The sequence below is a fragment of the Dipteris shenzhenensis genome, chromosome 25 (assembly GCF_047967505.1).
Source record: "Dipteris shenzhenensis isolate YYH24624 ecotype China chromosome 25, Dip_SZ_1.0, whole genome shotgun sequence".
Lineage (NCBI taxonomy): Eukaryota > Viridiplantae > Streptophyta > Polypodiopsida > Gleicheniales > Dipteridaceae > Dipteris > Dipteris shenzhenensis.
Window position 1 is genome coordinate 28543738 of NC_141620.1, and position 26274 is coordinate 28570011.

General features: G+C 45.6%; 1 protein-coding gene across 2 annotated transcripts in view; it reads left to right on the top strand.

The window, feature by feature from the left end:
* LOC147885703 (copper-transporting ATPase PAA2, chloroplastic) overlaps positions 1-26274 on the top strand; it is an 87463-nt gene that overhangs the window by 21135 nt on the left and 40054 nt on the right. For both annotated transcript variants that reach the window (XR_015543390.1, XM_087396057.1), the window contains exons 12-14: positions 8368-8447; positions 8563-9056; positions 9324-9498. Coding sequence is in view for 1 of the 2 variants with exons in the window: in XM_087396057.1 (XP_087252183.1) it covers positions 8368-8447; positions 8563-9056; positions 9324-9498 (749 nt within the window). In the remaining variant the exon portion in view is untranslated. The remainder of the gene's footprint in view (positions 1-8367; positions 8448-8562; positions 9057-9323; positions 9499-26274) is intronic.

Here is a 26274-nt window from a genome sequence, read left to right on the forward strand (position 1 = left end):
CTTCCTCTTCCTCATCTTCTTTTGCATTTGGGTGACGCTCTTGTCATAAGCGCAGAAGAAGGAGATCCGGATCTCGAAGCAGAGACTTCAAGGAAGGTGGTAAGTCGGTCAAGTTCACTACTTTTAATGGAAAGTATGGAGCCACTCAAAATTCTTTGCAGTTCATTCATCAGTTTTATATAGCCTTCAAAACGGGCCACTATCATGAGAACTCCAAGTTAAAGATTGTAAGTCTTCACCTGACAAACAATGTCAATGGTTGGTGGGGAGCTCTTCTAGTTGCAGAAGAGGCTCCAAAGACATGGAAAGACTTTAAGAAGCAGTTTTATGACCAGTTTTTGCCCAATACTTTCTTTGATGATGTTCATACAGCTTGGGAAAGTGTGTGCATGGAAGCCTCTGACACCATCGAGACATATAATCAAAAGTTTGGAATAGCTTATCTTCAAATCACACTCTCCAAAGAAATTTCAGAAAAGACGAAGCTTCGGAAGTATCAAGCGGGATTGTTTTCCAACATACGAACTCAAGTAAGCATTGATTCAAAGAAGACGAAGCTTCGAGATTTGATGCATTCAGCTTCCGTGGTTGAACTGTTAAGGGAAGACCTCCACACTATGGCAGGAAAAGGGAAGGGTGTGGATACTAGCAAGAGGGTTGTGGCACCAACTCAAGGTTCAAGGAGATTTCAGCCTTAGAAGCCGAGGGGCTCATTCAAGCCCTTCAAAGGGAAGTCAAATCTTACTCTTGAACAGATTGAAACCTTCTGAAAGGAGGGTAAGTGTTTCCACTGTGGAAAATAAGGGCATATGGCTGCCCAGTGCCCCGAAAGGTCTGCGGGTCCAAGGGAGCAGAAAACGTCAAGAGAACCACCAAAGCTTGTGGCGGGAGAAGTCCCATATATGTTGGGCAGAACCACAAAACCAAGAAACCGAGAACTTTGCCTCGCGTGGGGCAAAGTAAGAGATCAGAATGCCTTAATTCTTTTTGATCTAGGAGCTACCGATAATTTCATTTCAGAAGACCTAGCTTTGAAGCTAGGAATTAAGATGGAAGAATTGGGATTATCTTTGGATGAAGAGCATGTTTTTGAAGGGGATCCAGTCAAAGTCACACTTTTCATTGGAAAGCTCAGAATTCATAAACAGGACTATGTAGACCACGAAGAGTTTGATGTTTCACCACTCAAGCATTATGATGCTATTTTGGGTATGCCGTGGTTCCATAGAAAGGAGGTAGTTCTTGATTCTAAAGCAAGAACCCTCAATTTGGTGCATCGTAATAAGAAGCACAAGATTTTGGCCAAGGGAAAAGGCGAGACCATTCAAGTTGTATCAAATATTTCCATTGCTAAATCAATAAAGTCTGCAATTTCTGCGTATATGGTCTTTGGTGAAGAGAAAGAGGGTGAACCTCAAGTGGGAATAAGTCCTTCAGAAAAAGAAAAATTTCAGCTTCTAGAATCTTTCAAAGATTGTTTTCCCGATTCTCAACAAGGAGAGCTTCCTCCAGAACGACCTAAAGATCATGTTATAGAGCTCTTTCCAGGAAGTGAGCCCCCAAATCGACCACCTTATCGTGTGAGCGCTGAAGAAATTATGGCACAGGTACATGATTTACTCTCCAAAGGACTTATCAGGCCTAGTTCCCCACCCTTTTGTCTAGTGCTCTTAGTTCGAAGGAAGGATGGCTCTTATTGTATGTATGTGGATTATAGAGCTCTTAATAAAATGACAGTCATGAATAGGTTTCCAATCCCTCGCATAGATGATATTTTGGACAGACTGAAAGGGGCCATGATTTTCAGCTGTATTGATTTAAAAAGTGGATATCATCGGCTCTTGCCACGGGTCCCTGCCACCATTGATCATGAAAATGAACTGCTCCCAGGTGCTATGCTGGCATCTCAGAGAAGGAGGCGCCGCCTTGCTTGTCTTCCCCAAACTCAAGGTCGTTGAAGTTCCCTCTAACAATCTAGGAGTCTACATCCGGAAGACACTCTGTCAGCCTCCTCCAAAAGGCTAGGCGGTGCACTGGGGCATACACCTTCAAGATCCCAATCCTGGACTCTCCCGTGCTTACTCCCATCCAAACTGGCCATCCTGGGATAAGCTCGCCGTGATCGTAGATCTCTGGAGCCAAAGTCTGTGAGACCGAGATGCAGACCCCTTTGCTCCGTCCTACTGCAGGGGACCACTCCTCCGGACCTTTCCCTGGGAGGAGGTGGTGATGCCATTTGATGTCTGCTGCTGAGAGAACATATGCTCTTAAGTCAAAAGGATGTCCACTATCCGTCCTACCATTGCCCTCTGCAACTCCTACCAGAGTATCAGGTACTACGGTTAGCTACGAGCATGGTCGTGGAGCCCGTGTACGTTCCAACTCATTATGGTCCACCTCATGAGGACGGGGGTGTAGAGAACAAGGCTCTCTTGTGAGTGGGTGCCTGTTCCAGAAAGACTGCCTTATGTGACTTTGCCGGGTTGGAGGGCGAATAATCCGTATCTGTGCGACGATGTACTAGGGTGGATACCGGCTCAATGCCGATCTTCCGTGCCCACTTCATCATGAAGGAGACTTCCACCTCGAACCGCTCCGCACACTTGTGGAGGGGCCAATAGTATGCATGATCCACCGTTGCCTCTACTGGCAATCTGATAACTCCTACCGCCAAACCACACATCGGATCCTCTCGCGTGAAGCTCAGCTGAAAATTCACCTCTGCACCATGGACGTACCAAAGATCCAGTCCCCGTGCATCCACTCGTCCATCATGCGTGAAATCTGCTCTCCCATAATAGCATCAAAAACCTCTGGAGTCCACCTCTCCAACCCTGTGGAGGCAAACTGGAAACTCCAAACGGGGTGTGTCTGAGAGCCCACTGCGCTGATCAAACCCCCCTTCCGTGGCTGCAGAATCATAAGCGTTATCTCCATCGGTAAAGGCTAGGAGTCTGGGATCTCCTGGTAATTCCAGGGTCCCAACCTTCAAAAGTCTCACAGTAAGGGGCCCCCAAGTTGTAGGTGGGGAGCTGCTGACCTAGAGGACGAGCCCTGTTCCTCTGGCTCACTCCCTGAATGGGCCTGATGCTGCGGTGAGGGAGCAGAAGGGGACGTCGTCTTACCCTTGCCTGTTGGCAGGGGTGTCGAAGCAAGGGAGTGGAGGGAGGTTGAAGAACCTGCTACGGAGGTGGAGAGGGAGGCAAAGTGATCACATCAGGAGGGGCAGGGGGGGGGAGGAGGGTGCAGGGGGAACCCAGAGGGGGGGGGAGAGAGTGGAGGGAGGGATCTGCAGGGGGAGGGGAAGGAATAGGGGCGATCATAGGCTCTCCCTGCTAATCAGGCTCGTCGGGGCTCTGGATCCTCTCCTCCTAAGCCACTGTCTGGCTACTGTCTGCAATCGCTACATCAAGAACTCCTGGGGCTCGCTACTAATGCAAGGGGTGCAGACATTGAACCTTTATCACGTGAGGATCATCTGGGTGGGCGGTGGCCCCTTCCACTGAGGGAGGTGGATCCCCATGCAAGGGCTGCTACTCCTCCTCCTCAGGTGCCTCACGGACAACCTTCTCTCTCTCTCTCTCTCTCTCTCTCTCTCTCTGTGCATCTGGCCCTCTGCCTACGGTGCTTGTGAGCCTATTTACTTGGTTTCTTTTTCTTTTTAACCTAGGTCTAGTCCCCTTCTAAGGGGGTCACCCGGGGGGTCTGAGACTCCTGTTGCTCCTATCTGAGGGGGCGCGGGACTCTGGTCTGCTGGCTCTGCCTACTCTGCGGGGGAGGGGGGGGGAGGCGGTCGGCCATGGCCACGGGGGCAATCTCTGGCTAGGTGACCCATCTGTCTACACTGAAGACACTGGCCAGAAATCTCTACTCGCTGGCGAAGTGTGCCTCCTTCAAGGGTCTCTAGAAGGATCAACTCTGGGAGGGACTCTGGGCTCTCAACCACCAGTCTGATCGTGGGGACCCCGTCATCTGCTACAACTGAGGCAGCCAACTTTGGTGGGGACTCGAGCACGGTGCCAAATGCCTGACCAATGGAGGGGAGGATGGCTCGATACTCCTTGGGGAGCCATGGGAATCGGGGTGCAACCGAAAAATGGGGAACATGGTGTGTTGTGTCCACGTCCTCCACTATAAAGCCATGATACCAAGGAAAAAGTTAAAGTAGATGCAGGCCAAGGAGGATGGGACTCTGCTACACGAGTGTCGAGTCAGTGTCGGGGGAGCTCAGCTGGATGAGGAAAACGTCTCTTCCATAGATGGTGACCCCCTCGATGTGGTCGCCCTCTAATGTCAAGCTTGCCTGGATCCACTCTCGCACCTGTGTTCGTGTAGGTGTGAGGCCCACAATTCTGCCCACGAGCGCCTTGTCTTGGAGGGACTGAACTGTCTTCTATACCTGTTGCTTGTCAGCTGGGGAAAGAAGAACCTTAACGGTTGTGGGATTCAAGGGTGCTGCCATAGAGCCCCTCTGGCCAACAGGCCAAGGGTCACCACCAACATTTTCTTTCGCCTTAACAAGCATAAATGCTCCCGCTGCAAGGAGGAAGAGGAGAAAAAAAGGAGGGGGTGAGGAAGAAGGACATTTGAGGGGGAGGCGAAGGCGAGGCGAAGAGGCGGAGGAGAGAGGTGGAGAGGGCAGAAGGGAAGATAAAAGGAAGAAAGGGAAGGAGAGAAAGAGGGAGAAGAGAAGGAGAGAAGGAGGGAGTGAAGGAGCCAAAGGGAGGCGCGGGAGGAAAGAGGGGCGGAGAAGAGGGCGAGAGAGGCGGAGGGGAAAGATGACGGGGGAGGCGAGATGGCGGGGGGAGGTGAGATGACGGGGGAGGCAAGAAGACGGGGGGAGGCAAGAAGGCGGAGGGGATAGATGGTCGGGAGGTGAGATGGCGGGGAGGAGGAAGGGCGGAGCAGGGGCGGAGGAGCAACGCGAGAGTGGGGCTGCGGGGTGGAAGGGCGGCGAAGGGGAGGCGAAAGGGGGGAAGGGGCGGGGTAGAGGAGCAGCAAGCAGTGGGGCAGCTAGGTCGCAGGTCCGCGGATGGCGGGGGAGCTCACCCGCTCAGCTCAGCTCCTCAAGCTCTTTCTTCCAATCATTCTAAAGAAGTATCAAGGACCATAACCCACAGAACCAGTTCAAGAAGAGCCACCTGAGCTGGAAGAGATGGAGGAGATCCTCCAACCAGAACAAATCGTATATCATATAGAGAAGAAAGGACCGAGAGGCAATCTTATCTGTAGATATCTTGTCAAGTTTAAGAATTATTCAGCACTTTATGCCAGGTGGGTAGATGAGGAATTCTTCTTAGAGTATCCTCAAGTTTTACAGTTGTATCAAGAAGCTTTTCAGTTGAGGACAACGGTTTAGAAGCCGAGGGGATGTCACCATTTGGGACTTCTCCTAAGAAAATAAAGAGTAATCTTTATTAGAATTGACTTCGGTCAAAGAATGGTGAAGTTGGTTAACTAGGAATAAGTTTTATTGTTTTACTTTTGCCCTACATTGGTAAAAAGAGAACTATGGGGATGCCCACAAGGGACTAGAAATAGTCCAAAAACTAGGAATGCATGCATTTCGCTAACCTCTAATGGGTTAAAGTGTTGGAATTTATTTGTGCTATGTGTAGGACCCAAGAGAGTGCAAAAAGCACTCAAGATTGGGGAGAAAAGCACGAAAAGCAGGTCCCACAAGGCTCTTAAGCAAGGACAAGGCGGCACCTCTTTAAAAGAGGGCCCACAAGACTAAAAGGGCACCTAAAACCTCCAATTTAGGAAGAAATTCTTGAAAGCTTAGCTTTTATGGAAAAGGAGCATTTAGAAAGCAGGCCCTAGCTTTTTGCTAGGCCTAGTCTATAAAAGAAAGGCCTCTGTCCTCCCAGATGTATTCAGAATTGTACTCACTTCTATGCTCTTTCAAGAGCCAGTTGTACAAAGATTATTCCATTGCATTAAAGACCTTCGGGGGGGTCCAGCCCTTATTTCTGGGCCCTAGTGCTGTGTTTTTCTCCTTACCCTTCTCTCCCAACACTCTTTCTAATTGGCGATTCAACTGTGTCTCGAGAAGTGTACGGATTTTCCAGCGCCAGGTTACAATTGGTGATCTAGGGGATAGGATCCCTATATAAGCATAGTGACTATCTATAACTTGTATGCAAATGCTTAGCACTATTATAGGCAAATTCCATCATTGGAAGGTACCTCGCAATTTGATGGTTTCTTGGAAACATATGTCCTCAGCATATCCTCCATTTTGTCTTATACTTTAAGGGCTTGTATTACAGCATATAATTCTTTTTCCTTCATGAAATTATTTACTTGGGCATCATTTACCTCCTTACTTTCAAAAGCAACAGGTCTCCCATCTTGGAGTAGAGCAGCACCTATTTAGCATCCATTTCAATGACGAACTGTGTGTTAGGATCCACAATAGCTATCTTAGGTGCGGCAATCTCTTGATGTTTCAGAGTTCAAAATTATCATTATTCCATCTCTCAGGCTTATCACTCTTCTTCCCCTCAGAAAAAGGGACCTTCTGTTAGAAAAATTTGAGAATACAAATTCAGCAATCCAAAAATGCACTGAAAGGAACGGTGGCGGCCATCTTGCACCCTTCCTTTCAAGGTCTCAGCTAACTGCCTAGAGTACCTTGAAAGCGGTGCCAACGTCTGTGCGCTGGTTTGGGGGGGGGGGGGGGTTAAATAACCAACATGTACCAGGTACCTCTATCTGTGAAAGTGTAGAAGGTGCCTTCAGGCCACGTCTTGCAAAATGGCTCACGCCTTTCAATTTTATTCCTAGAATCCTCTGCATCTTGTTCCAAAATCGTCTGCAAGGTGTAGATGTTATCATGCCAAATATTGAGAAGGGTGCCCATTGACTGAGTCTCCTACTCAGGATCTAGCAAGCTAGGGATGGCCATCTTGTCAGGAGAGAGACATCGATGATGTGACCTTCTTGCCATCAATTAGGTAGACTTGTGAAGTCGCCTCGATGGAGAAGGAGCACTTCCCCTCTATCAGCCAGGCTTGACAGATCCTCAGTACCTTGGCCACGACCCTAAGGGAGCCCAACCAAATCCTCTGAGCCGCAGAGAGTGAAAATAGAAAAACAGTGATCTTGGTGCAGAGGTATAAAAGAGTGGGTGTAGAGCTAAAGTTGTACAAGGATAGTCATCTATATGAAGATGCAGTAAGTGTTGGTGTGGACCATAAGAGTACAAAAGAGAAACAGAAGGCATGTATCCTCTACTTCTGGAGAAGGTTCCTCTCAGTCCTATTAAAGGACACTTAGCTGGTCATAGCTGTTATGGAGATTGGGACCCTCCAATATGGAGATATGCTGAGCCTTTCTCCAAAAACCCTCTGTTGCTCAAACAAATCATATTGCAATATGTCATCATTTTGTTGGAGAACAGGTTCTGAATGAGGCTGTTATCTGGTGTTTGTGAGACCTAAGGATTGAACTGCCAACATCTTCATACAGGCTACAAGAATCAGCACTTCAGGTCTCAGCTAGCACTTGTTCCTTTCCAGTTAAGCTCTAAGAAAGAGTGTTAGAAATCAATGCTATTGGTGTATATATCATATGCTAACATGTTCATATGGATTAATTGTTATTAGTGCCTAATCATAGATTAGCGTGTGTCCATTGTGGATAATGATACGGTATTGTAGGTCATATAAAACTGTGCTTGTGGTCTCTCCTGCTCCTCTCCACATGTTTTCTTATCGTGTGATTGCTACTCTTTTGGCCTCTGCATTCTTTGACAAGGGCATGAAGGAGGTTGCAACCCACCTCCATGCAAAATTCTCCTAATTGGATGCACATAAGGCCCAATTTTAGCATGTTTCCTCTTATTTAAAGACTAACAATTGCATGCTCCTTGGACATTTGTGAATGAATTTTTGGACAATAGGGCCCCAAATGGCATAGAGTATAATGGAACTTAAAAATATTACCTGAATGGGATAAAGCATTGTGGGTGCATTAAAGATGATGCAATCCACATTGATGCTCATTTATACAACACCTAATTGAAAATTATCTTTTTGGCAAGCATGGAATATGACGAGCTCATTATACAGTTTCGAGAAACAACTGTCAGTAAATGGCAGATCCACATAAGTACTTTCACAGACATTGAACACCCTGTCACTGTTTCTAATGAACACATAATAGGCATCGATACTTTGGGAGGACCGGATGCAAACGGTATGATATTTTTGAGGTTTCCACTTTAATACTTTTGAATTCCAAAATCTCCACATTGTCAGTGTATCTGTAGGATCATACTATTTTTTGATTGTTATCTGTTGCAGGTGTTGAAAAGCTGCAAGCAACATTCAGTACTCTGATATTTTGACTTCAATGCTACAGGTGCTAAGCGAGGACTACTTTTGCGAGGTGGTGATGTGCTGGAACGGTTGGCTGGTGTGGATAAGATCATATTTGATAAGGTCATTCTGCAAAACTTGACACTTGATCTTTGAAAATAAAGTTGAAGTTTATCAGGAGGTAAATATGCTATGAAAATTTTTGGCTATTTTCCTCAACAAATTTCTGTGTGAGCAGACAGGAACTCTGACTGTAGGAAAGCCAAGTGTAGCAGCAGTGGCTACAGCAGGACATTATGATGAGAAGGCTGTTTTAGAATTAGCTGCTACTGTTGAAAGACATGTTTGTCATCCCATCGCCTCTGCAGTACTCTCAAAGTGTGACAGTATGGGTCTAGTTATACCCTCGAGTTGTGGCCACATAACAGAGCCAGGATATGGTGCCCTGGCAGATGTAGATGGAAAGATTGTCGCTGTTGGCTTGCTCGAGTGGGTTCAAGGTTGTTGCCAAAGAGGATCTCGTGCAGAGTCTGCATCTTTTGAAGGAGCCTTATCATCAGAAGTGAGAAGCCTGGAGAGCCAGTTGAGTACAGTTCTTTCTAAGAAAATGGGAAATATGTCTACCAGTGAATCAAAGACTATCGTATATGTGGGGATGGAAGGTGCAGGCATTTTAGGAGCAATGGCTGTGACGGATATCTTGCGAGAAGATGCAAAGCAAACTGTGTCAAGGTGCTTCTTTGTGTACAAGGACCAGTGTTGCTTGATTGTAATGCATGGCTGTTAATTTAAGAGTTCTAGCCTTGACTTTCCTTGATGTAGAAGATGAACCCCGCCCCCCCCCCCTCCCCCCTTCCCCCACGGAGATAAGAACATCTTATTAAGCATAAAAAAGACAATACATAAAATCAGCTATTCATGAGGCACTGAAAATCTTTATACGTCTTTCTTGAGCATAGCAGGCCAAGTCTTAACTCTCCTGAGGTATGGAATCTGCAGATTACATGAGATGGGAATAGAGACTGTGCTGTTATCTGGTGACAGGGAAGAGGCAGTTGCATGTGTAGCAAAGACTGTTGGCATAGGAGAGGAACACGTGTATGCCAGCTTAAGGCCTCAAGACAAGGCCGAGTTCATAGCTGCTTTACAGAAACAAGGATTTTCTGTTGCAATGGTAATTTGACATGTTTAAAGACCTCATACGATCTGTTACTTTGAATTAAATCTTCCTGTTTAATAGGTTGATCAAGTTAAACCTTTTTGTTGAAAAGAATGTGGGATACTTAACTTTCAATCAAATTTTGTAGAATGAACATCTTTGAGGCTGTTTGTTGTTTTTTGGGATTTCTGTAATTCACATAGGATTTGGTGAGGCGAAACTTCAGTACGCTGGGGTGGAAGAGTTTGCTTGTTTGAGTGAAAAGTATATCACATGCATTGCCTTATTCACTTTTGAGTGCTATGACATTGTAGTAGTGAAGTAGTTCAAACGAACTGCAAGAAAAGGTTTGTATGCATGAGCAAGCAAGAAATACAAAGCTGAGCATAATTGTCTGGCCTTTGAGATTCCAATGGAGCATTTTGTCTAAGACTCCTGTTTTTCCTACGAACACAATCTATTTCTAAATTCAAACATGCTCCGATGTTCTTTGAAAGCATCAATCTACGCCATCCATTTAGTGAGCAATGCACAAGGCTTAGTTAAACAAAAGTCTTGCTATGGTTGACAGAGAGAATACTACTCAGCTGCAAGTTCTATGATGTTAGTGGGGATATCATAGCTGCTAGGACCTGCTTTGTGTGATGGTAATTATGGTCTTTACCTTGTAGGTGACTATATGAGGTTGGGACGGCCCCGCTATGTTGCCATTACAGAATGAGTTTGCTCACACTATTGCATTTATCATGAATATATTTTGTTGTGGTCTTAGTACACATGTATGTCACCTTGTGAACTATTCATAGAAGTTGTGGTGTTTTGAGGTGATTGTTTCTATAGAGCTATATTTATATTCCCTGCTATGTGTGATGGAGATTATAGTTTCAATAGTAAGGCTGACTATCATGAGTTTAATCTACAACATTTGTTTTGCATTTATGGGATGGTTTGATGTTGTTATAGTTCTTTCTATATCAAGCACAACAATGCCCTATAAGATATGTTTTTAGAGATATTTTGATCAGAAATACTCCCTTGTGAGAGCCTTAAAATGGAACTATCTCACCTTATGAGGAATTGTAGCATGGATCACACATACACTTTTTTTGTGAAACCACTGATTCAATTAATTAATGCAAGTTACAAAATCCAACCACCAAGTGTGGCAGCTAGAAGCAGTGGGAAAGCACTTCTAAAAGATGCAGGGAAATGTCACCTATATGACAAGCATCATATAGGGACATATGCAAAGAACGCCTGAAGAATGCATAGGTATCCAAAGGAGCATGAGAGGACATGCGATGGGTTGTATCATGCGAGATGGTCCAGTATGCAGTAAATCTAACCCACAAAAAGAATGGGCTATAGTCGGCAAGGGATGAGTGATATCGTCCGAATATCCACCAGAAGTGCTTCGAGGACATCAGTTCCTTTACAAGTGATCGCTCTCCGAGGTCTCGGGGAAGATGCACTGGTCTTTGACGTTGGGGATGGAGGTTTACTCTCTACATCCAAGGATGGCATTCTTCTTGAGGTTGCCTTTCAGCCTGTCAGGATTGCTCGATTTGTGGACCATGGAGTGGGCTTGCAGTGGTACTTAGACCCCGACCCTCTGCTCTTGGCCTTGGGATCCTGGAGGTTGTGGTTATATGGAGATGCACCTATTAGGTGCTTGCAGTGGGACCCAGGAGAGTGGGAGTGGATAGATCATGGGCCCCGTGAGAGGGGGATTCCCTTCTTTCGTTTCACGGTTGGTAATGCCAGGAGATTTCAGCTGAACAGTAGGGGTTGGATTCCCTCCAGAGCCCCCCATTGGGAAAGCTTCTTCATCACCGCAGATTTGCGTAGAAATTTCTGGAGGAGGCTCTGGAAATCCCTCAGAAATAGAAAGATCACTCTTTTCTTTTGGCTTTCTATTCATGGAGGGATTGCAGTGAACCTGTGAAGATCACGATTTGGGGCTGATCCCACTTGTCCTCGATGTCATTCTGCAGAGGAGTCAGTGCGACATTGCCTTTGGGACTGCAGTCAGGCGAGGACTGTTTGGAAAGGGGTTGCTCGGATACTCAGCATCTTTCACACTTCCCCTTTCTTCATGACTTGGGGCTCGATCGCATGGTTATCCCTTATCGGGCCCCATGTGTTTTATGAGGGTGAGCCTTCTTCTTGGGCACTCTCGGTCCGCCGGCAGGTGATAGAGCCCTGCTCTCTTTAGATGTACCACTTACTCCCTTCAGAGCTTCTCATGCTTCGGTAGACACCTCTTGGGAGATTTTGGCTGCACATTTGGAGAGCCAGATGTACTGAGGCCTTGGATGGCACCCAGATACACCCATCATAGGTGTTCACGGGTATTTGGACTGACACGGTTCACACTTTGATAGCCATTTGGGCTAGCATGCAGGGCCCTTCACGGGTAGCTTCTTATTTCTTCGAGTTTGGAGGGGTTCTCCCTTTTTCTCGTAGGTTTCTACCGGATTGAGATGGCACTATTGATAAGGTTTTGTCCTAGTGACAAAACCTTAGTAGTCACTAACCATAGTTAGTGAACTAACTGCGGTTAGGGGGAAAAACCTCTTAAAGAGGGAAAAGTGCCCCTAACTAGCTTATTATATTACATTGGTCACTGCTGAATTATATCTATAATTCTAACACCCCCCTGCAGTGCCAATGTCATGTACAAGGCTGATCAATCACCAAACGGATATAAGTTCAGGGCACTGCGAAATGCCTCAAACTTCTCACGTGGTAGCGCTTTGGTGAAAATATCTGCAACGTTGTCATGTGTGGACACAAAGATCATACTGATCTCTCCTGGATGCAACTTCTCTCTGACGTAGTGATAGTGAACCTCAATGTGCTTCGTGCGAGCATGAAACACTGGATTCTTTGCCACTGCAATGGCACTCTGACTATCAGTGAGAATTGGAGAAGGACCCTCCAAAGACAGATGAAGATCAGCAAATAAACGTCCCAGCCAGACACATTCAACTGTTGCTGTGAAAGCTGCCCTGTACTCAGCTTCACATGATGAGGTAGCCACTGTAGATTGTTTCTTGCTCAGCCATGAAATGCAAGATTTACCCAAAAAGAAACAATTGCCACTGGTGGACTGCCTAGTGTCATAATCACCAGCCCAATCTGAATCACTGTAGGCATGCATCTGCAAGTCACCCCCCCTGGGAAATAGTAAGCCAAAAGACTTGGTGCCCTGCAAATAACGGAAGATGCGCTTAACTGCCTGCCAATGCATAGTTTTGGGGCTGTGCATGTACCTGCTCACCTGAGATACTGCAAACTGAATATCAGGTCTAGTGTTGCAGAGATATATGAGGCATCCAACAGCTTGACTGTAAAGTGTGGCATCAACTGATTCTCCTGTATCATGCATTGTGAGTTTCAGCCCCGACTCCATAGGAGTGGCTATGGGCTTACACTCTTGCATGTTAAATCTGTCCAAGAGTTTCTGAACATACTTAGACTGAGACATAACAGTGCCACGTCTCTCATGAGAAAACTGGATCCCCAAATAAAAGTGAAGCAGCCCCAAATCTGACATGTCAAAGTTGGTCTGCAAATCAGCTTTGAAATCTGCAATTTTTTCTTCATTGGACCCTGTGAGCAGTAAGTCATCGACATAAAGAAGGATGACTAATATTTCCCCCCCATCCATCTTGATGTAGAGGGTGCTCTCAGTAGGACTATTGTGCAGCCCCTTGCTGGTCAAAAAGGCATGTATCTTAGCATACCATGCACGAGGGGCCTGTTTCAGCCCATATAAAGCTTTATTGAGCTTGCATACTTGAAGTGCATTTGCTGTAATTTCAAAGCCCGGAGGTGGTGTGACATACACCTCTTCCAGCAAGTCCCCATTTAAGAAGGCTGTTTTTATGTCCAACTGATGAACATTCCACTCAAAATGTGCAGCCATTGCAATTACTGATCGGATGGTGGTCATCCGGGATGTAGGAGCAAATGTCTCCTCATAATCTATGCCCTTTTTCTGAGCATAGCCCTTAGCAACCAGCCTGGCTTTATATCTGTCAATGGAGCCATCTGGCTTCCGTTTGACTTTAAATACCCATCGTGTGCCAATGGCATGTTTACCCTGTGGCAAGTCCACAACATCCCAAGTCTGATTTTTTGCAATGGACTGCAACTCATCTTGCATGGCATTCATCCAATGCACATTGCCTTTTGCTGCTTCAAATGTGGCAGGCTCCTCTTCATCAAAAAGAGTACCTGCATATGCTGATTCCACTGAATTAGCACCTTCCATGTGCCTTGCTGCACTGCGAGTCCTGCCAGGTAACGGAGCATCAAGTTTACTTTCCCTGAGAGTCTGTAACAGCCAATTTGGGACTGTTTTTGCTGCATGTATGTCTGCAATTTCTTGCTGCACCACCTGTTCCACTGCCTGTGGAGGAGGCAAGACATCCTTTGGCGGAACTGAAGCATTTGAAGGTTGCTGTAAATTCTGATTTGGATCAGAAAAATCAGCAGGGGAACCCAAAGCAATGGGTAGCAACCCTTGAAAGACATCCTCTGAAGATGAAGGCATTTGAAATTCAGCCTGAGTGTGAGCTGAATTTTCAGAAAATATCACATCTCTACTTACAATGATTTTGCGTGTAGCAGGATTGTAGAGACGATACCCCTTGCTTTCTGCACTGTATCCAACAAATATGCATTTGATGGCTTTATCTGACAATTTGTGCCTAAATTCAACTGGCACATGTGCATAGGCAAGGCATCCAAAGACTCGGAAGTGATCCACTGAAGGCTTCCTGTCATTCCAGGCCTCAAAAGGAGTTTTTGTTTTTAAAGCCTTAGTGGGAGCCCTGTTCAAAATGTAATTGGCACACATCAAACCCTCAAGCCAAAATTTATGAGGCATGTGTTTGCTTTTCAGCATACATCTGTCCATTTCCATGAGGGTTCTATTTTTCCTCTCAGCTTTGCCATTTTGCTGAGGGGTAAGCCTGACAGTGAGCTGATGGACAATACCCTTTTGCTTGAGAAAAGCATCAAATTCTGGAGATAGGTATTCCCCACCTCTATCCGTGCGTAATGTCTGTATCCTGAGTCCGGTTTCATTTTCAACCATGGCTGAAAAGTGTTTAAATACCGTGAACACTTCAGATTTCTTTTTCAGCCCATAAACCCAAGTAAAATTGGAGTAGTCATCAATAAATGTGACAAAGTAGAGATGACCACCCAATGACGGAGTCCTCATGGGACCACAGACATCACTGTGTATAAGCTGCAATTTGCGAACAGCTTTAACTGAACCATCCTTCTTGAAGGGGAATCTATGCATCTTACCTAAAATGCACCCTTCACAGGCATGTGGAGGAGGTATCTCAAGAGGTGGCAATGCATCAACCATTGAAAATTTCTGAAGTGTCATTAAGCTGTTGTAATGCATGTGGCCATATCTGGCATGCCATAATTCTGCATTTTGCATGGCAGCTGTAGGGGTAGAAACTGCCAGAGCATGGGCTGCTCTTTTCTCAAAAATATCAAGCTGAAAAAGCCCACGCAGCAGAGTACCAGATAACATTAAGGCATAGTTAGCTTCCCTGTCTCGGACAGCACATATGTCATCCTCAAAGATGACCTGAAATCCCCCTCTGTTAAGAGTGGACACTGAAAGGAGATTTTTGGTTATGCCAGGCACATATAAGACATCTGAAAGTCTGAAAATTGAGCCATCAATTGCAGTGAGCTCAACTTCTCCTGTGCCACGTACTGAATATGAGGAGTTGTTGGCACAAGTGACTTTCTTACCAACAGGAGGTGGATGCAAGGAAGTAAAAAGACACTTCCTAGAAGTGATGTGCTTGGATACACCGCTGTCAAAATACCATGTGTTCAGTGTTTCATTAACACTGAAAGCAGATGCATCTATAGAAGAGTCAAAGCTGCAAGTCAAAAATGCATATGTATCATCATTGCAAGAGGCTGTACTATCCCAAGCATCTGGAACAACCAACCTAGAATCTGAAATGCAAGATAAAAAGGCATAATCTTGACCAACAAAGTTGGCTGTAGCATCCCCACTGTCAGATGCACAAGGGGCTGAATCTGAAACAGCCATTCCTGAGCTGTTTTTCTTTTCTTTTGCAATCCTTTTCCTGCATTCTGCTATGTGATGACCTGGCTTTTTGCAGTAGTGACAAAAACCCTTCTTTTTGGGCTTACTTGCATCACTTTTAGCCTTTTGTGAAGGCTGTCCTGACCCACTGGAAGGCTGATTTGCTGTTGTCTTTGCCTGTCCCTTTGTTTTTGATTTAAATTTTGAGAGCATGGCTTGTTCACCTGCACGTGAAGCCAAATTTTTCCTGGTCTGCTCTTCCTGAAGCAGAAGTCCTATCAACTCATGAAAAGTGAGAGGATTTGCACCCCCCCTCAATGATAAATTCAGCGAAGTGTGAAAGCTGAGATAAGACTCGGGAAGAGAATTCAGAGTGGTTGTAATCATCTCTGAATCAGGAATAATTTCATCTATGTTTAACAACTGCTCTCTGAGATCCTGTAGCTTTGTGAGGTGGACTGACATGGAGTCACCCTCCTCCATATGTGTATTGCTCAACTCTCTTTTTAAGAAAGATACCCTGGCATCATTCCGTGCTGCATACATGCTTTCCAAAATATCCCATGCTGCCCTGGAGGTCTTACACGACCGGATATGTGGAATGATTGATCTTTTCACTGAAAGAGAGGTGCATGAAAAGGATAAGGCATCCCGTGAATCCCATCTCTTCTGCTCTGGAGTATTGACTGTAGCTGCACCAACAACTTGTCCTGCAGCTGCACCCTGTGCACGACCTCTTCCACCTCCTTGCTGAGGAGGGGTAGCAGGTGCAATATCTGCTGGTCGGATTTCATCCCCATTGACATAATCCCATAAATTGCGAGAAATCAGAATATTACGTACCATGAAACTCCAGAGGGAGTAGTTGGTACCATCCAATTTGTCTTCCTGTGAAAGACCACCGAACTGGAACTCATTCTGATTTTGATGGGCCATATCTGAGAAAGAGATTGAAGCAGATACAAAGCTGAATTCCCTTACTGGGAATAAAATGCACAACTCCCAAAAACACAGCCAAGCACGGGCTGTATATGCAACTTAGATTTCTGTACTTCAGCTGTCAGAAATCTGTCCAAGCATCAAACACTCTCCAAAATCTGCCAAAAGTGTTCCAAACACTCCAAGAAAGGCAGTATGTATTGAATACTCCAAAAAATGCTCTCTCAACACAAAAGCCCCAATTTGTGGCTAGAAATTGCAGCCAGAAAGGGGCAAAATTACTAAAAGCCCCAAATCTGCAATTTTTAAACAAAAGCCCCAAATTTCAGACTAGATCTGCAATTTTGCTCCAGATGTAGCTCCAAACTTCCACAATGATTGCAATGTCTGCAATATACAAAATGCCCCAAATGTACTTCCACACAACTAAACCAAACTATGGTTTTCTGCAAGATGTGCTTGCCAAAGAACACCTGTGGCTGAAGGTAACCTGTGTAAATCTGCAAGTACAGATCTGAAAATGCAGAAATGCACACAAATCTGTGAAGGGTGCAGGTGGTACGGTACAGTACGAACTGTACGGTACAGTTTGTACGGGCAGTACGACAAGGTTGTCCAGGTGCTCCTGCTCAAGTACGGCGATGTACGGACGGGAGCTGTACGGAGGTTTTACGGGAGTGTACGACACTGTGCGTCAGGATTCCGTACAGTCGTACGGACTGTACGGACAGATTGGAGCAGACTAAAGCTTGAGGCTAAGCGCTGGAACTGAAGGGAGCAAGGAGCTCAAAGCTCTTGAACATGCTCTGATACCAAATGAAGGAATAGGGAGTGAGTTAGAGCAAGAGAGATTGAGAGTGCAGGAAGCTTGGAAGCTGAAGACGTAGTTGCAATAGAATAGAGTGTAAAGAGTACAACTCAAAGTGAGAAAAGATAAGGTTTTGTCCTAGTGACAAAACCTTAGTAGTCACTAACCATAGTTAGTGAACTAACTGCGGTTAGGGGGAAAAACCTCTTAAAGAGGGAAAAGTGCCCCTAACTAGCTTATTATATTACATTGGTCACTGCTGAATTATATCTATAATTCTAACAACTATCAGCCTCAATCCTTTCTTTTTGACTCTTGAGCTTTTCGTGCATTGCATGATGTATCCCGTATGAAGCTTGCTCTAACGGTTTTTCTTTAATACCTAATAGAAGTCTCTTTTTGCCCAAAAAAAAAAAGAAAAAGAAAGTATGAGAAGGGAAGCTGAACAAGTCCACAAGATTGCAAGCCCAAACCATAACGCCTATTTGCTGTAGGAAAGGACATGAAAGAACCATCATCTTGGATTACATCTTGCACATATTGGACACCTTTGAACGCAAGAAAATATGCTTTTCGGGGTTCTACCACAGCAAGAGGTACACGCAAGAGTTTGCTCCAATGTATGCTCTCAAATGCCATACTGTTTCCCATATCTGGTGGACATCCAGACTAGCAGATGTATTGTAGGATTACTTGCCAATCAGCAATCAGTCAGCTTGAAAAAGTACTGCTAGGGATGTTTCCTTGAAAAGAATAAAATCCTAGAAAGTGGTCTCCCAGTTACCAAAAGCATGTGTACGAACCTTAGTGCACATTTCAGCAAGCATTTGAGTCCATGGCTTCTTTTGAGCTGCAAAAGTAACCAACCAAATGATAGTGTATGTTAAAATATTGAGCCCTCCATGCATTTTGGGAGAACAAACTTAGCTTAACTTTTAGGAGATGGAGAGATTTCTTGTCTTTTCTCGTTTTCCATATGACATGAAAGTATCCAAGGTTTTCTTATCCCATGCTGTAAGCAGCAAATAGAACTGTGTATAAGCAATGATGTTTTCTTGTACGATGTGCAGATGCACATGTAGAGAGCTTCCAGTAATCTAGCTTATGATGTATTTGTTGCATCACCCAAGAAGTTTCCTCCTTAAAGATATACACCAGCCAATTGGGTATCCCAAGTGCCGTATTAGCTGTCCTGGTTCCAAAATGTGACCCAACCATAGTAGCTCATGCCAATCTTTTGTAGTCAAAGGCAAGAGCTTAGACTTTTGAAAATCAATATGTAGCCTGGCAGCCAGTCCATATAATTCCAAAGCATCCATGATAAAGCATATGTCCGACTGAATGTTGTGTGGAAAGAAGAAAGGTTCATCTGCATATGCTTGAGCCATAAAGTGTTTGCCATTTGGAAGTTGTACCCCATGCAAACTGCCCTCAATTGTAAGTTTGTCCATGTATGACAATAATGGATCGGTAGCAATGGCATAAAGTAAACCACTGAGAGGGCATCCTTGCCTCACTGATATACCCAACGCCCATGGGTGGGAGAGATCACCACCAATCATGCAGCGAGCAGTACTATTTTGATATAACCAAAAGATAGCACTGGACATTCTTGAACAAAACCCAATCTATGCATTACCTAGTATCAAAAGACATAGCAATATCAACCTGCATAATTAGCATATCTTGATTTGTATACTTGGCATATTCGATGCCTATATATGCATTGGCAATGTTGTCATTTATCTGCCTTTGTGGCACAAAACCATACTGAGCCGGATGTAGACCTGCATGAAGAACCCCTTTCAATCGATTGACCAACGTTTTTGTTATGAGCTTGTAGATAACAGGCAAAGTGATAGGTCTCCAATCAGAAAGGGTTTCACACGACTTTACTAGTCCCTCTTTCCATGAAGGTGGGAGGAGTTAAATCTCCCAGTGGGAGGAGTTGAATCTCCCAACAATGGTTAACCATTTGAAGGATCGGACCCTTGAGTTGACCCCAATATGCATGAAAGAATTCCACTGTAAGCTCATCCCATCTTGGGGATTTCCATGCACCCAAAGAATTGAAAGCATCATCTAGCTCACTTTGAAGAAAAGGCACATCCATAGTGAAAGCATCTTGGGGAAGCACTATAGGCATTACAGTATTACAAAAAAGATTTCTAGCTTCAATCTGTGATGGAGTACGTGGCAATGGTGCTGCAAATAGTTGGTTGAAATGGGTCAAGCATTCAGTTTCAGGCTCAAAAGTATCCATTGTCCAAGTCCCATCCAATTTTTAAACCCGCGCAATGGATTGTTTTTGTCTAGAAGTGTGCAGACTTTTAAAGAAGCTTTTTGATGAGCAACCCTTATCCTCAAAAGCTTTTTGTCTTGCACGAATTTGCCGTTTCTGAAGCTTGCACTGGTCATTTTGTCTTATGCAGTCCTGGCTGTAAGAAAATCAAGCATCTCAGCATTTTGCAATGTTTGTAGCTGACATAATTTCGAGTATTCCTGCATTTTCTTTTGCAGTTGCAACATTGAGTCTTTGATCCCCTAAATATTGGTGGCCATATTGCTTGACGACATACTTCATCCTTGTGGTAAAAGAGTGCCAAGCTACATCCATATCCTCACTGGTGTAACATGCAACGGTTATCTGATTGTGTAATTCACAGCAAGACCTTTAAACCCTTAGCGAGGAATGAGCGTTGTTTACCATAGAGAGAGGAAGGAGATGAGGGTAGAGAGAGAGTAGAGTCGACAACCGATTGGGTCCTTGTACCCACTGAGGGCCCCCTCCCCCAATCAGGGGAGAATTTGCTTTATACTTGGAGAACTGAGAAATACAAAGAACACTCTTCAATAGAGCACGGAACATGCTTCTGAAGAGCTCACTGTGCACACGTATAGCAGACCCAAAGATCTGAGAGGCAATGCCAACCAATACCGAGACCTTGATGCTGTCCACACTGACGATGTAGGACGCTTCTGCAAGGCAAGGAAGAGGCTTGTGCTGTCTAGTGGAATGCAGGGTTACTGCGTGAGTGAGAGAGTGAAAAGCTAGAAGTGATAGATCCCATGAGAGAACTGAGAGATGACGGAAATATAGAGCTGAGAGTGAGCTGTGTGAACTGTAAAAGAGAGCTGAGAAAGCTGAGGAAACAGTGTCCAAACCTCTCTCCGTTTGCTGGTCCAAACCTCTGACTGTTGTGCTGCGTGGTCACCTTCAGATCAGGCTGAACTGATGGCCAAGGGACTGAGGCTAGAGCAGGGCCAGATCTGAGGATCTCAGGGGCTGCACAGGAGGCTGAAGTGGAGCTGTAGGAGGACTGAAGGCAGCAGCAAACTGAATGAGAAAACAGGGAAGCCAAAGGGCCCTTTTACAGGGCTGGACTGAGCCAACCCAGTCTGTAAACAGACTGGCTAAGTCTGTTTTACAGACTCAATCTGTATTACAGACTCAGTCTGTTTTACAGACCGGCTGGCCTACAACCAGCCTATAAAAAGCCCTCCCTTGCTCATTTGCCAGGGGAGTTTTTGGGCAGCCTTCCCTGCTTACCTATCCAGCCTTTGGGGACCCTAAAGGGACTCCTAACCTAGGCTAAGACCTAAACTATAAGATGGAAACACTTAACCTACGGTTCTTTAGTGGGTACTAGTGAACAAGAACTGACTACTGACTCGACCTAAGGCTGAGAGACTGACCTACGTAGCTTGTGCCTGACTGTCCCTGGACAAGGGCTCACAAAGGGGTCACAGCATATGACAAAATCTCCTATCTGGGAACTATAATGCACTTGTCGATGTAGCCAGTGTGTCACCTTGCACCCAAGTGCAGGGGTGCATGTGACATTCCCTCCTCCTTAACTTGGCGGTAGGTTCATTGCTTCCAAGTAGTCCGCCAATATTTGGGGAAACTCTTGGTAAAAATCTTCGTCCAACCACACTGCCTCATGGGTACCTCGATCACGGAACTTGGTGTAAAACTCCCGGATCCTGCGTCCTGACCCATGCTTGAATTTATGAAGAAGGATCTGCTCTAGCTGCAAAACTTCGGCTTCATCAAGAACTTCTGGTTGCTGCTGGTCGGAAATCTCTGAAAGAGGAGGTCCAAAATATGGCTTCAACCAAGCTATATGGAACACGTTGTGCATAGTCCAATTGTCTGGTAGGCGTAAATTCATTGAGACATCGTTGATCTTTTGAATAATAGGGAATGGTCTGAAGCTCCTGAAGGACAGCTTAGGGCATCGCTTGCCCACCTGCTTCAATCGTTGCTTGATAATGCGTAAATACACCCATTGAACCCCTTTATACTTGACATCTCGTCTGGATTTGTCAGCTTGGCATGTATACGATGCTTGAGCTTTGGCGATGCGGCTTTTCACGGACTCCGTAATCTCTGCCATGGATTCGGTGGTTTTGTTGGCTTCAAGAGATGGAGACACCATCCGGGTGAGGAGTGAGATAAATCGCCGTCCAAACGCCGCTTCATAAGGTGTGCGACCAATACTCGAAGAATAGGTATCGTTCAAAATGGCCTGCACAAGCGGAAGAAACTGCTCCCACTTTCCCTGAGCATCATGACAATATGATTTCAAAATATCAAATGCCATACCATTATACGTTTCCGTCTCACCGTTCGATTGCGGATGGAAAGCGCTGGACATCTGCAGCTTAGTACCAAAATTATCAAACAAGGCTCGCCAAAAGTTAGACGTAAACTTAGAGTCCCTGTCGGATGTGATGGTCTTTGGCAACCTTCCAATGGGATACTAATACTTGATAAACAAACAAGCTACATCTTCAGCGCTGGCCGTTTGTTTGCAGGAAATGAGCATACGTTCTAACTCCCCCTCCATAGACTTTGAAAGTCGATAAGGGAACTTACTTGGAGGTGTCGAGTCTGGAAGTAGATGGATGGGATGGTCTTCCAGTTGGTTGGGAGGTAGCTGGGGTGACAAATCGTCCCGGAGCATGATGTCTTTGAACTCTTGGAGTAGATCCACCATTGCTTGCCCCATCGGAGGAGCGGCTTGAACTGCAGTGATCTGGCACTGGACATAGACAAGTGCACACATGGCACCCTTGCGGACGGTGCGACCTGCTTGAATATGAGAGATTAATGGAATCCTTGGTATGCTCAGATCACCGTGTATCACGGGGGGCTCAGGTAAACCTTCCACAATCGTGAAGGTGTCCTGCTGCCAATCAAGCGTCGGAACATGCTCACGGAACCACTGAATCCCGAGGATCATGTCGCACCCCATCGAAGGAGTCAATATAAAATCCCGCGTAAACATGGCCTTCTGAACTGAAAAAGTGAACTGGATGGCCTTATGCGTGATGTGTGTGCGCAAGCCGGGCGTGAACCCGTCCACTGCAAGCTCGTGAGGCACCAAGGTGCACCCCAGTGTCTTGGCAAGCTGAGGGGAGATGGCATCTTCTGAACTTTTCATATCGAACAGGACAATAAACTGATGCCCGTTAGCTGTGCCATACGCTCGAATGAGCGCCTTCTTTTGATCTGAGAAGTCGCCCTCCTTCTTACCTTGAAAGACCACCGTGGGAACGGCGTTCAAAGCAGGGAAGACGACATTCATAGCTGAGGATGGAGGCGGAGCTGGAAGAGCCAATACATTAGCGACGGATGAAGTAGGTGCTTTCGCATCCTTTTCGGCAAGCGACTTCGGACAATCCTTCTTGCCATGCCCAGCGATGTGGTGGCAATGAAAGCAGCGATGTTCTTGGTGGTATCGCTTCTGCTCATCGGGCTGTAGATAGCCTCCTGTAATACCCGCTTTAGCCTTCTCATCCGAAGTCATCTTTGGCTTGGACTCCCTCTTTTGACCATAAGCCTGGTCGTCTTTCTTTTGAAACTGGTTTTCCTTCTTCTGATCCTTACCCGCTGTGTTGTTTGACTACTGCGGGGCTTTGGAATCTTTCTGGACCTGCTTGGGCTTTCCCGCGTTCAGCATCATCTCCTGATTCTATGCGAAAGTCAGCGCCCGGCGGGTCGACGTTCCAAATGGTAAAACGTATGTTCGTGTCCAAACCTCGAATGAATTGCGTCATCTTGGCACTCTCTGTCACGCCCAACTGTTGCGCCAGTGTGATGACCTTATTACTGTATGTCAACACAGGCAAACCATTCTTGGAGAGACGAGCGAACTCATCCTCCAGGTTAAGCATATATTGGGGTGGGAGAAAACGGGCTTTGAGGTTGGCCACAAACGTTGCCCAAACGAAATTCGTCTTAAACGTTTTTGGGTCAGTATGCTTACTAGCCCAATGCTGCCACCAAGTCACCGCCTCACTTGTAAGATGAGGGGCTGCAAGGTGGACTTTATCTTGCTCATCTTGAATCTGCGCTAACGGAAAATGAGCTACAAACTGATGAATAACTTGCAAAATTGCTGAATGATCACACTTACCATCATACTTAACAAAATTTGGAGTGGACTGAGTGAGTGGTGTTACCTTTGTCGATGGCGAAGCTGTGGCGGAGACGGCCGCTGCGCTCAAACTTGCCTGCATAGCGGCTAACATCTGTTTGTGTTGGAGAAGCATCACCTCTCGGTCTAGCTTTTGTTGCCTCTCTGCCTGGGCGAGCTCTGCGCGTCGCAGTGCCTCCTCATTTTTGCATTCCTCACGCATCAACAAGAGCAGTTTTTCAAAATTTGTGGTTCTTCTTTCTTCCAGTGGCTTTTCTGCTTCTTTTTCCTCCAGACGTTGTTTTGTCTGGTCCAGCTGTCTTCTGCTTTCTTCCAGCTGGGATGAATGTTCTTTGAGTTGTTGCAGCAGGACCCGATTCTGCTCTAGAAGGTTCGCCATCACTTCTTGAGCATTTGGCGGAAGCGTATCTTGTTGGTAGTCTTTCTCCTCTTCAAAGTCTTCACGATTGAAATCTTTTCCTGACCCTTCCATGGTGCTTGATTGTGTGTCCTTTTTGGATCTCAGCACAACCATACACTTGCGGTAGTCAAGCTAGATATAGACCGAAGCTTTGATACCAATGTAACATGCAACGGTTATTTGATCGTGTAATTCACAGCAAGACCTCCTTTAAACCTTTAGCGAGGAATGAGCGTTGTTTACCATAGAGAGAGGAAGGAGATGAGGGTAGAGAGAGAGTAGAGTCGACCTCCGATTGGGTCCCTGTACCCACTGAGGGCCCCCTCCCCCAATCAGGGGAGAATTTGCTTTATACTTGAAGAACTGAGAAATACAAAGAACTCTCTTCAAGAGAGCACGGAACACGCTTCTGAAGAGCTCACTGTGCACACGTATAGCAGACCCAAAGACGTGAGAGGCAACGCTAACCAATACCGAGACCTTGATGCTGTCCACACTGACGATGTAGGGCGCTTTTGCAAGGCAAGGAAGAGGCTTGTGCTGTCTAGCGGAATGCAAGGTTACTACGTGAGTGAGAGAGTGAAAAGCTAGAAGTGATAGATCCTATGAGAGAACTGAGAGATGACGGAAATATAGAGCTGAGAGTGAGCTGTGTAAATTGTAAAAGAGAGCTGAGAAAGCTGAGGAAACAGTGTCCAAACCTCTCTCCGTTTGCTGGTCCAAACCTCCGACTGTTGTGCTGCGTGGTCACCTTCAGATCAGGCTGAACTGATGGCCAAGGGACTGAGGCTAGAGCAGGGCCAGATCTGAGGATCTCAGGGGCTGCACAGGAGGCTGAAGTAGAGCTGTAGGAGGACTGAAGGCAGGAGCAAACTGAATGAGAAAACAGGGAAGCCAAGGGGCCCTTTTATAGGGCTGGACTGAGCCAACCCAGTCTGTAAACAAACAGACTCAGTCTGTTTTACAGACTGGCTGGCCTACAACCAGCCTATAAAAAGCCCTCCCTGGCTCATTTGCCAGGGGAGTTTTTGGGCAGCCTTTGCAGGCTGCCTTCCCTGCTTACCTGTCCAGCCTTTGGGGACCCTAAAGGGACTCCTAACCTAGGCTAAGACCTAAACTATAAGATGGAAACACTTAACCTACTGTTCTCCAGTGGGTACTAGTGAACAAGAACTAACTACTGGCTTGACCTAAGGCTGAGAGACTGACCTACGTAGCTTGTGCTTGACTGTCCCTGGACAAGGGCTCACAAAGGGGTCACAGCATACGACGAAATCTCCTATCTGGGAACTATAATGCACTTGTCGATGTAGCCAGTGTGTCACCTTGCACCCAAGTGCAGGGGTGCATGTGACAACTGGCTTGCATGAGTAAAGGCTGAAGTGCATGCTTCACCATTTCTGTAAACTGTCAATGTTGCAGATAGCTTTTATTGACAATAAGAAATCTTTGCATGGGCAGCCTAAGTGCAGGACTATGCATACCAAAATACAGACCCATCCAAAGTGGTGAATGATAAGCAAGTGGTCCACCTACATGTCACACGTGAAATCATCATTTAAATAAGCATGGATCAAGTACCACCTATCCAGTTGGCCTCAGTGAGTGTGCATTGTGATGAAATGTAAATCCTTTATCAGAGGGTTTTGAAAAAACTCAAAGATCAGAAGCATGCAGATCAAAAAGCATAGCAGCCCAGGATGTGCGTTCCATGGTGAGCATACCAGATCGACGTGTTGTGTTGTCATCAAAATTTGGAGCATTATTAAAATCTCCACAAAGGAAAGCATTTCCATGCCATGGATAAGTTGCAATCTCTGACCATAGATAAGCATTTCCACACCATGGATAAGTTGCAATCTCTGACCATCTATGGATAGAATTTTGTGGGGCATAAATAGAAGCAAATTCATTTACTTCTTCATAAATCATGCATTGAATTACTAACCATCTACCACTAGGATGATTCATAGCGAGACAGGGATTGAAATCCCCTTTGCTGTGTTTTATAAACATAATGCCAAAAAAGCCTCCATTTTTGGGGATCACGGAGATTATAAGAGAAACACTTTAGAGGCATATACATGACAGAAAAGTGATC